Below are 11,761 nucleotides of genomic sequence, written 5' to 3' on the forward strand. Positions count from 1 at the left end.
AGGAAAATGGCAAAGAAAATGCAGGGCTCCAAGTATCACAATGGATATTATTTCAAAGACTTTATTATAAAGAAGGATTGGTAATCGCCTTATAAAAAATTATTTTCTTGCATAAAGAACAATTTTTTTCCTTTCTATTCATCCTGAATTCAATGAACAAATAATTAACATGCATTTTTCCCCTCTCAAAAAATACCCTATCATCTCTAGGGAAATGACATAAGAATTTCTAGAATCTGTACCTGAATTTTGTTTAAGTCTTCGTACTTGAAATAGTCCCAAATAACACAACAATCCAGAAACATTCTATAACATAAATCAATAACATTTGTTGGGGTAAGTTTACATATAAAGCTACCATTCCTAACTCTTAGCAAAAATATTTGGCACCTTTACAGAAATACATCTTTTGCTTCACACAAAGAAGGCATACTTATTTTTCAGAAGTTCATTAAATGGTAGCTTTCTCATCCGCATGTTCAGCATACACAATGCCAGAATTATACATTTTTTTAATGGTATCATCTAGTTAGTTGTTGGTTGCCTTCCCAGCATCCATTTTTCTGTTCCCTCAAAATGTCCCAGTCCTGTATGCTGGGTAGGACGAACACCATTACTAGATTCCAAGATGGATCCTAACTGCCCACCCGGCACATCCCATCAACCTTACCACAGTGGTTGGTTCAGAGATGGATACATGACCCAAATCAGGCCAACCCAACAAGAGGATTCAACTCCAGGACTTCTACTCCAGCAAAGAACTATTGGAAAAGTGGACTTTTAACATTTCTGCTGGTTAAAGCCAGAAGGAAATCACTATGGGAGCATCTAGAGCCATCTTTTGATCACGAGAGAAAGAGACAGCCAAGAATGGTTCTGAGGTCACAGCACTGAGAACCAAAGAGAAACTGGGTCCTTGTCATACAGTGAAACTACTTTTGGACTTTTCAGTTAACTTACTGAATAAAATGCTTTCTATTGAACCAGTTTAAGCTAGGGTTTAAACCACTTACATCTGAAAGCATCTTGTTTTTAAAAACTAATAAAAAAACCCTCAATGTCATGAAGTGTGGTATTGTAAATACATGGCAGAAATAAAAACGTGAAACTGGCTGAACAAAGGAGGCAGGGTAAAATTCAGTGAACACCCTACCTGGTCAACGATGTCACTTACTAAGATGGTGTGGACTAGGATCAGAGCGCCTTGGGGAATGGCTGTCGTGCAAGGGGGTGGGGATAAAATCATGAGCTATCCAGAGACAACTGGCTGCTCCTGTGCAAGAGAATGTAATGCGCGCTCTGAACCATAAAGACTATCTATTTCCCCTTCTCAGTTCTTTCAAATAGTAGTCTTTAGTTCGGTCTCCTGATCTCCCTCCGTGGTTGTACACAGTTCAACTTGCCAGTGTCCATCCCTAAATCATCCGACCATGAGAAGCTCCACGACCCTGACAAAGACACCCGGCCATCTTCACCAATGCTCCTGGAGCTGAAGCTAGAGGCAGTGAACACCGAAGCAGACGGTGATGGAGCCGTCCTAGCCAAGAGAAAGGACAATGTGAACAAATCTCTTTCCAGCTCCCCTTTAGAAGAAGCGAAAATGAGGGCTTTTGTAGTTAATCTTTTAACATCTTGGAAATCGAGAAATAGCTGATGCTGTAGCAGGATGGTTTTGGATGCAAGTCACATTCAAATCGAAAAGGGCACAAGGCAGCTGTCCAAACAAGAGATGCTCGCAGCTTGAACTAAGAGAGAGGCAAGGGGCATAGAGAGAAGACACGCTCCAGATGAACCATGGCTGCAGAAACGAGAGGGCTTGAGGAGTTAGATACAAAGGATATGACAACATGTCTTGGTTTGGGGTTTGAGCAACTGAGTGGATTTAATGAAGCGAGCAAGACTGGGGAGGGGACAGGAAGGTTTCTGGGGAGGAGAAAATCAGGAAGACTGGGACATGTAAAGCTGAAGGTGTCTACTAGGTGTGTGTGGGAACAAGAACATCACCTTTCCAATCTTGCACAATCAAGGAGGAAAAAAAAGGCTACCTTACAAAAAAAAAAACAAACAAACAAACAGAAAACACCTTACCTAATGTTGTGAGTTTGTGGATTATCCTCACTGAAGCCTAAGGAGAGTTAAATCAACATCCCATGAGAACATGTAGGCCTTCTCCTGCATAGGATTATTGATTATTGTAAAGTATATGAATTTATTATAGTTAGATTAAGTGTGTTTCTGAGTATTTCCGTAACTGCACATGATATGATTATCCATTTAGGACAAGAGGAACTATCCTTTTCTGTCCTGTAAAATGTGTTTTTAAAGAGTAAAACAAGTTGCATGCTATCTTTTTTAACCTAGAAATAAAAACACATACAAAACAAAACAAAACAAAACACACAACGCTCTTGGGGCTTGGTTTGACAGCTTGGCTCAAGTGAGGAAATATACTCGAGAACTCTTTGGAAATGAAGAAACGCAGACAGAGAAGGCATTGCTATTATTGACATGTACGAGCAAGCATCAAGCAAATCTCAAATCTATCATTTGTAGGTAATATATGTAGAGATACAATTCAGTAAAATTTAGACTTTTTATCCCAAAGATCTAAGAGAACTATAAGGCAATAAATGACAGGTGGTTACAACCTTTTCTACTTTTATCGAGTCAGTTAGTTCTTCTTTAGGCACAGCTAAAATTAATAAGCAAGCCCATAAAAAGTTTAAAGCAAATATTGATCATAAATATTTAGGGAAAATACCAAGTTATTGATGCTGGTTTATGCAAGTTAGCATTTTTGTCCCCACTTTAGGGATGAGGTTATTTTCTGAAAATAGGTCAGAGGTAACCCCAAATGATATTCCAAATAAATGATATAAACCAGCACTGTTATTTAGAACCAAGACCCCAATCTTTCAAAGGGCTCACTATAGAAAGTAGATCTCAGGGGCACCCGGCTGGCCAGTCGGAGGGGATGTAACTCTTGATCTCAGGGTCATGAGTTTGAGCCCCACGTGGTGTGTGGAGATTATTTGAAATTAAAATCTTAAAAAAAGAAAAAGGTAAATTTTTAAAGAGGGAGAAAGAAAGAGAAAGAAAAGAAAAGAAAACCAAAAAGAAAAGAAGAACGAAAAAAGACTGATTTCGGGACCAGATTTCTCAATCTGGAAAAAATTTGGGCTTACTTAGTTTCATGCGGGAACAATTTGTGTGTGAGTGTGTGTGTGTTTGTGTGTGTGTTTAAGTATCAGAATAAACATATTCTCTGGGAAAAAAGTTTGTTCAGATCTACAAAGTATGCAGAGTATTTTTCACTCTCCAGAACCCAGGAATCTTCCTGTGAAGAAATACATATAAGCATGGCTATATGCCTTTAGACACTATTTTAGCCTTTTAAAATATATTTGACACAATTATTTTGAATTTTCAGAACACCTGCATTTGAAAACAATTTCAACCAATGTACTAGTTGCCCTAAGAGATTGTTAAGAGCTGTAGATTCTTTTTTGTTTTCAACATTTTTAATTGTTGAAAAGCAATCTATTCTCAAGAGGAAAGAGGGGAGAGATCAAACAGTACAAAAGGAATACAGTGAAAACATGTCCCTCTCACCCAGATCCTCAGGCCCTGGTTCTCCCCCAGGGACAATCACAATCAGTATTTTCAGCAGTACCCTTGCAGTGATACCCTATACAAATAGGTCAATAAATTTCCCCTTTTATTTTTTACTTATTACTCAAATAGTATTACAACATTCACTCCTCTGAATCTCTTTCCCCCACACAATAATGTGTCTTAGAAAGTGCTTTGTATCAGAATCTTATAAGCACAATCTTATTCTGTTAAACAGCTACACATCCTTGGGTATATAACATAATTGATTTAACTAGTGCTCTATTAATGGCACATTTAGGTTGTTTTCTCTCCTAGTCTCAAACAATGCTGCAATGATTTTGCATAGATGTTTTTTTAACTTATTTACTTATTCATTTTTAAGTGATCTCTATACCCAATGTGGGGCTCAAACTCGTGACCCCAAGATCAAGAGTCTCATGCTCTTCTGAGCCAGCCAGGCGCCCCTTGCATATATCTGTAAGAAAAATTCCTGGAGGCAAAATTGGTCAATCAAAGGCATAGACATTTATTATCTGATAGTACCAAGCTGCTGTCCTTACTCTATTGTATCAATTTACATTCTCAGCCAACAATGGAAAAGAGCTTCCTCTTTTCCACACCTTTGTCATCATAACATATTTTCAAACTCTTTGGTCTCTGCCAATCTGCTTAGTGAAAAACTGTTTCACTCCCAGTTTCAACTGGTATTTTGTTTGGTATGTAGGGCTGGGTATCTTTTCCCATGTTTGAAACCCATTCTCTGTCTTTTCTGAAGTGTTTGTATTCTTTGCAAATAGGTTATTGGCCTTTTTCTAATTGATTTTGAAAGCTCTTTATATATTAAAGAAGCTAGACTTTCATTTTCATATAGACTGCAAATTATTTTTCCTAGTTTGTCTCTGCATATCAACTTCTATCCATTTTTTTTCTCACGGAGAAATTTTCTATCCAACTACTTAAGTCTTTTTAATTGCTTATAATTGTTTATCAGCTGATTCTTTTGGACTTCTAAAACAAATAATAGCAATTTTGCTTTCTGCTGTCTTTCTCTAGTTAATAACAATTTTGACAGAGCACATCCCTGTATTGTTCCCGATTTTAATGGGAATGCTTCCAAGGTTTCACAATTAAAGATGAGGCTGGCTTTGGCAACTAATGCTATTTCTCCAGGGAACTTTCTGAATGCATAGAGAATTTAACAATTTGTTCTTGAGTATTACTTTTCATGTTTATCAATAGGTTTTATAGATTTTCTTCAGTGTCAAAGCATACCATTAGTGTTAGCACTGACATAATTATTTGGGAATAAGAAATAACAGGAACCTATGGCCCTCTATTTACACCAGGCTACCCTATAAATAACCCATAACTACGCATCAAAATATTTAATCCGCATCAAGTCCTTGTGCAACATGCAAAGGCAGGTATCTTGCATCACAGACAGGCAAACGGAGTCTAAAAGACTGTAATTCCACCCACCCCCTTTCTTCACTTCTGTGACTTAAAAATCAAATTCAGACCTTCTGACTCCCCGAGTCAGTGTTTAAGCCACAAGAAAGTACCGTGCGTGGCCTTTAGAGAACCTAGCGAATGCCCAACGTACAAAGAAAAACGCAGGCCGCTGTCTACATCCCGCAGTCTCACAACGTTCTCTTCCAGACTCCTGAAAGCAACCTCCAAGTTGGACTCGGGAGCTGAAAACATCTGAAATGCATCACCCAGCAGCCGGCAAAATAGGTTCATGCTCAGTGATACACGATGTTGCTGACATTCCTCAGCCAATTAGAATTCCTTTCAGCTGCAATGGAGGTGAACACAGCTGGAATGAGACTGGGGCGCGTCACCAGGCGCATTGATTGTACATTATTTAAGCCTTGTTTTAAAACAATAAAAGACCTCCCCCCACTTTAATCCGGAAGCATGGAAACAACATTCCACTTAGTTTAAATATCCAAATGGATTACATTGCATCTATAGACACAACAGTAATTCTAACATTTTAAAAAGAAGATATTTCCAGTCCACATGGCTAGGTGCTTTTGTGTGTGTGTGTGTGTGTGCGTGTGTGTGTGTTTTCAACAGAGCTTTCCAGCTCATCTTTAAGTAGCATGCCTTAGGGACGTGGTCAGCTAGAATGCGGTGGATGACAAGCCAATTTAAATTAGGGGTTGTCTCTCAATAACATTCACTTACAGAACAACAAGCAAACCAGTCACTTAGGTTGTTCAGTGACAAAAATAAAATAAATAAATAAATAACCACATATTTTTAATTCTCTACTGGTTTAAAAATATTTAACCTCTAAAATGGTTTGAAATTACAACAATTTGATCCAAGTAAGAATCCTAAAAGTTAGGGTTTCTCACCCAGAGAATCAGAGCACTGCCAGGATACTAAATTATTTCATCTATTTCCGAAGGTTTTTGAACTTCCCTTTTGCTCTTGGCACTCAATAAAATGCACAATTCAGCTACTTTAACTTTTAACCAGTGTCCACAAACATGTTACAAAACAGCCAGTTTAGTTAAGTGGATCATTGAGCTGATGTTGAAATATTATGGGTCAGTCTTTTTTTTTTAATTCATGAGGAAATACTTCTTCCCAAGTGACTCAGCCCCCAGAACCTCCCCTTACACACAGCACAACATGCCAGAACCCGACAAATTCGACCAAACAGAGAAAATGAAAATTTGGGGACTAGAAGGAGAAACTCAAAGTTCAGACACCACTTTTATGGTTGCAGAAATAGGAGTTGTGAACTGAAATAATTAGACTTGAAGTCAAAAATTCTAGTTGGATATCACTACAATTACTATCGAGCTATAGACAGAAATAAAGTGTACAAGGTATTTCGTCTCTCAGGTCAGTTAGGGGGTCAAGAAGTTTTAAAAAACGGATTTGGGGGGGGGGAAGGTTTTTCTTAAGACCTCTCCAATGTGGTCAAATCACAAATACAACCTATATTTGGCAGAATGTGATTCCTTTTCAAGTAAAACTGAAGCTTAAGTTTTGCAATAGTTACTTGAGGTAGCACATCCCACACCCTTAACCAGCATTAATCCAGCCAAAGAAGTGCCTTCACAGTACCTTCATAAACCTGAGGCTGAGCCCGAGGAAAACTCAGAAGCAGCTCAGGGCTAAACACTGATGACTTATGCCAGCTTATCCCGGTTTCGTCGTTAAAAACCAAAGTGTTGCCTGCCTTACATAAGCGAGGTTCTCTGCTGCCATAAACCAATAAAGGGAACTCTCTTAACAGCCTTCTTAACCTTTAAGAGAAACAGAACTATTTCAAATCAATTAGACCACCTGTTATTGATCAATTACAGTTATTAACAGTTATTACTACAACTGTTTCTCTCCAAGTCGCATCATCTGGACGCCAAACCCCAAGTCGGCCTTACTTTCCATGTGCTACAACTTTAAAAATAGCCTCCATTTCCATATGCTATCAAGGAAGGCCTCTTCCCCTCTCTCTACTTGGAATTAGAATTTTTCTCTTTGCAACACGCAGTCACGCTTCAAAAGATATAAAAACACAAGGAAGTCTGAGAGTGTTTCAAGGCCTAAATACCCAAAAAAATTTAGGCATTTGTTATTTCAACTAACTGGTTAACATTGGAATAAAATTTAATTTGCTTGAAGAGCACTGTGGAACCCTTAGAGCCCAAAATTCCATTCTTTTACCCAAAGTGGCCTAAATAATGTATCTGGGATTCATTTGTGTACCACATAAGAAACAAAAGTTTTTGCAAATCCTGCTTGAACTTAAAACGGTTTCCGAAGTGTTTGATTTGCCAGTGAACTCTAAATGTCTGCAAGATAATGTTAAGATCACTTTGATTTTGCACATATTATGCCCCAAACCTACTGAAACTATTTAAAAACTATTTTCCTGTTAAAACATCACAAAGACATTAAAGTTAAATTCTTTTAAATATAAAGACTCAAATATTCTTCTACTACATAGGCCAGGCTTCCAAAGCAGCTCCATATACTACTCAATAGTTTTCAAAAGCTGAAAGGGCTCCAGAGGAAGAAAAAAAATATATCATAATCAATACACAAAATTAATGCTTAGCATAAATCAAACATAAGAGCTGTGTTTTAACACAAATTTCTGAATATCAGCATTGAGATTTAATAACACAAAGCATAAGTACCCAACATAATTTAGAATAAGTAGGTAGCCAAATGGAGAATCAAAGATGTTAGAATAAAGTTGAAATCTCGGGGCATCTGGGTGGCTCAGTCAGTAAAGCGGTTGGACTCTTGATTTTGGCTCAGGTCACAATCTCATGGCTCGTGAGTTCGAGCTCAGCTGTTAGCGCAGAGCCTGCTTGGGATTCTCTCTCTCTGTCCCTTCCCTGCTCACTCTCTAAATCTCTCTCTCCAAATAAACACTTAAATAAAATTTTTAAGTTGAAATCTCATTTTATATGATGAAACTGAGACCCCAAAAGGTCACATAATTGGTTCCATATCATGCAGTTTAGGATAGAGCTGAACAAAATCAAGTCTTTTTTTTCCTAAGCAGGCTTCACGTCTACCACGGAGCCCAATGTGGGGCTTGAACTCACGACCCTGAAATCAAGACCCAAGTTGAGATCCAGAGTGAGACACTGAACCCACTGAACCGACCCAGGTGCCCCTCAAGTCTCTTAATTCTAAATCCAATGCTCTCTTCATCACCAAATACAACTGTGGACCCCAAAGTTCTAAATGCTCTTTTATAACTCCCATGCCATCAGATGTCGCCTTGAATTATGCTCTGTGTGATATTACTGACTGGTTAGAATGTCCCTCATTTTTAAAAAATATTTTTTTCAAATATCACAGGTAGAAATAAACTCTGAAACCTGTAACAAAAGCATACAACTTTTACAAGATGGCTATCCAACAGGCCAGAAGTGAAGGGAGTTCAAACTGCCCCTGAAAGCTTGAAGAGGAGGCCAAAACCACCCCCTCTTCAACAAAATATCTGGTTCCAACGTTACAACATAAATGAACTTTCAACAGACAACTGCACGTGGGTCTACAATGACCACTCAACTCTCCATCCTGTTGCGGGGATGACCACACTCACAGATCATCTTAGACCGCCAATAACATCACCAGGGGTGAAGGGAAAAGGTGCTTTGGAAACAACACCCTTTACCTGATCCTTCAATATCAAATGCCATCCAAAACTCTCCAAAGCATTTCTACATCTGTGGCACCTAAATTTCTGAATCCAAAAATAATTTGGGAGGACAAACCAAGTCCCCCCCACCCCCTTCACACGGGAAAGGCCCAGACCTGCCAATTAGGCTTGATTAATACATATATTACACCTGACACACTCTCATTAGAACCTATTCCTTCTGAAACATTAATCATATTTCTACCAAAACTCATGAAGTCAGTTACTTCTGCTCTTAACAAAATGAAACCAATCTGATGTCAATTACAGTTTACACTGTAAATGAGAATCAAATTAAAGTTGTCAGTAAGTAAAGTTTTACAAGCATCACAAAGTCAAAAACATGGCTTTCATGTAACCATAAAAATAACAATGTTATACATTGTATCTCCATAGTGAGAAGTGTTTCCTACAAGTCCTGGAATAAAGGATGATGTTTCCCCAGAAGTAAAGATCCCTGGAATATATGGCTGTCACTCCACAAAACCAGGGTCTGGATTTGGGTCCAAATCATCTGATCTGAAACATATCATCTCATCATAACCTAATGTGACATCTTTATACAAAAATAAAAATTATAACTCTTCTCTCGAAACAAACAAAAAATCATGCAACAACTATGTACCTTCAAAGGAAACTTTAGTTTTTAAACAATCACCCATTGTTGTTTTCATGGATTATTACCGACGAATTAGTGTTACGCATCTGCGATAAAGTGTCCAAAATGCTCATTCTGTCTGTGAAAGGATCTGACCAGACTCTGACTTCGGAATCCTCACCACACGGGCCACCGAACAGAAAAATCCAGGGGAAAGCCCCCATCAGGAATTAGCCTGAACTTTTTATTTCCTTTCCAGGGCTGGAAACATTCGAGTTCGGAAAGTCCCGCAGCAGAACCGCATCTGCAGCCCTACAATCCCGCCTCAGGTGTGAATTTGAGCTGGGAGGCGCGGCCGCAGCGCCCTAAGCCCTGAGGACACCGAGAAGGGGCGGGCGAGGGCGCAGACCGGCCCGGGATCTCCGGGGCCCGCTAGCGAGGGGCGCCTCCCCCAGACAGCTCGCGTCCACACTCCTCCAAACCCGCGCGTCGCCGGCCCGCAGAGCCTCGCGCTCACCCTTGAAGGTGGCACTACAGAGGCTCCTAGGAGACGCGGGCATTTCATTGAAAAGACTCAACGGGAGCGAATCAAGGAGGCTGCGTTAGTGCAGCTGCCAGAGCCTCCAGTGGGGGGCGGGGCGGGGGTCCCTCAGCGCCTCGGCAGGGCTCAAGGATACTGGGGGAGGAGGGGGGGTGGCGGTGACGGCAAAGTGCAATGCAGGGAAGGAAAGAATTGAAGAAGCACGGTCAGGAGTAGATAGTGGCCTGGCCTGAGGGAGAAAGGAAGTGGAGCAGACCGAAGAGGTCTGGACCAGCGGGGAAGTGAGGAGAACAGGACCGGGGGAAGCCACGAGATAGGACTGAGGAATTCGAGGCTGAAGGAAAGGGTGGAGGCAGCGAGACAGAAGCAAGGGGGCGGGGCCGGGAGATAAGCAAGGGAGGGACTAGGTAGAAAATGAGGGGCGGGGCTTAGGGGGAAAGTGAGGGAGCCCGGCCAAGGGAGAATAAAGGGGCGGGGCCGGGAGGGGAGAAGCCCGGGGGCAGGTGGGGGGGTGGTAGCGGGAGGAAGGTACAGAGTGTGGGGGAGGGGGTGAGAGCCGGGGGCAGGAGGCAGAAGCTAGGGGGCACGTCCGAGGGCAGACAGGGGAGCGGGAGACGACGGGAAGGTGGTGAGAAGCGAGGGGCGGGACCGAGAGCAAGGGGCGGGGCCTGGAGGGAAAAGCGAGGAGGCAGGTAAGGGGAGAGGGAAGAAAGCGAGGGGTAGGAAAGGGGGGGGGGGGAGATGAGGAGTAGGGGCGGGGCCACGAGGGGGAGAACGGAGGGGACATGGCGGGGATGAGGGAGGGGGGCGACCGGGGTGGAGGGGTGAAAGCAGGAGGGGAGAAGCGAAGGGGCAGGTGGGGGAAGGAGGAGGAAAGCGAGAGGGCCGCGGGGGGGAATCGGGGTGAGAAGCGAGGGGGCGGGGCCGGGAGCAGCGAGGGGGCGGGGCCGGGAGCGAGGAGCGAGGGGCACTCGCCGAGGGGGGTGACGAGGTCCTGGGACAACGGCCGGCGTGGGGGAGGGCCACTCCACCGGGGCGCTCTGCGGGAAATTCCGGGGCTGCTGGGGGGCCGTGCGGGGCGCCAGGGGGCGTCGGGAGAGTGGGGGGGCGGGTGGGCCTCCCACCGGCCGTACCTGTCAGACGGATCTTGATGCTGGAGCCGTTCCTGCGCGTCCCGGGGTTCGACATCTCCCGCCAACGATCGGGCAGCCGCGGATCCAGCGCCGCCGCCCCCCGGCCCGGCCCGGCCCGGCCCCGCCGCCGCCGCCTCAAGGTTACGGCTCCGGGCTGGGCGCCGGGGTCCGAGCCGGGACACAAACTCCGCGGCCCAGGCGTCCGGGCGGCGGGAGGACGGTCGAGCCGGGGGATCCGCGCTCGACCCGGCGCCCCCGACCCTCGCTCGCTCCCAGCCGAGCCCAGTCCGGAGCCGCCTCCGCCGCCACCACCACCACCTCCTCAGAGCCGGACGCCCGCCGCCCTCGCCGCTTCCGCCGCCGCCGCCGCCTCCCGGAGCCGCGCGCGCTCCCGCCGCCGTGCCGGCCCGGCCCTGCGCGCGCCCGCGCCGTGCGCCCCCGCGCCTGCGTGCGTGCGCGCGCCCGCGGACACGCCGGGGCGGGGCGCGCTGCGGGGCTGCGTTGCCGGCCCAGCCTCGGGCGCGCGGACTCTGGGAGCCGGGGCCCCCGGCTTCCCGCGTCTTCCCGCTGGGAGATGAGCGAAGGCGTTCGGGACTTGGGAGTCGAGCGCGCCTTGGAGGCCCGCGGAAAGAGGAACGGGGTCCGCCTGGGCCCGCGAACCGTTACCCTCGGTCTTCGCCACGTTCTCCGAG

The 11,761-nt window shown here is 44.3% G+C and overlaps 1 protein-coding gene across 3 annotated transcripts in view; it reads right to left on the reverse strand.

Moving 5' to 3' along the window:
* Positions 1 to 11,245, reverse strand: part of SMURF1 (SMAD specific E3 ubiquitin protein ligase 1) — a 108,870-nt gene extending 97,625 nt beyond the window's left edge. Inside the window, exon 1 of one of the 3 annotated variants that reach the window (XM_078439713.2) lies at positions 11,070 to 11,245. In XM_078439713.2, coding sequence (XP_078295839.2) covers positions 11,070 to 11,124 — 55 coding nt within the window. In that variant the 5' untranslated portion in view covers positions 11,125 to 11,245. Of the gene's footprint in view, positions 1 to 9,422; positions 9,848 to 9,912; positions 10,042 to 11,069 lie in introns of those variants that run through there. The other 2 variants (XM_078439715.2, XM_060649494.3) reach the window with 2 other exon arrangements.
* Positions 11,246 to 11,761: the final 516 nt, after the last annotated feature.

This window comes from Panthera onca, chromosome E3 (assembly GCF_046562875.1).
Source record: "Panthera onca isolate mPanOnc1 chromosome E3, mPanOnc1 haplotype 2, whole genome shotgun sequence".
Taxonomy (NCBI): Eukaryota; Metazoa; Chordata; class Mammalia; order Carnivora; family Felidae; genus Panthera; species Panthera onca.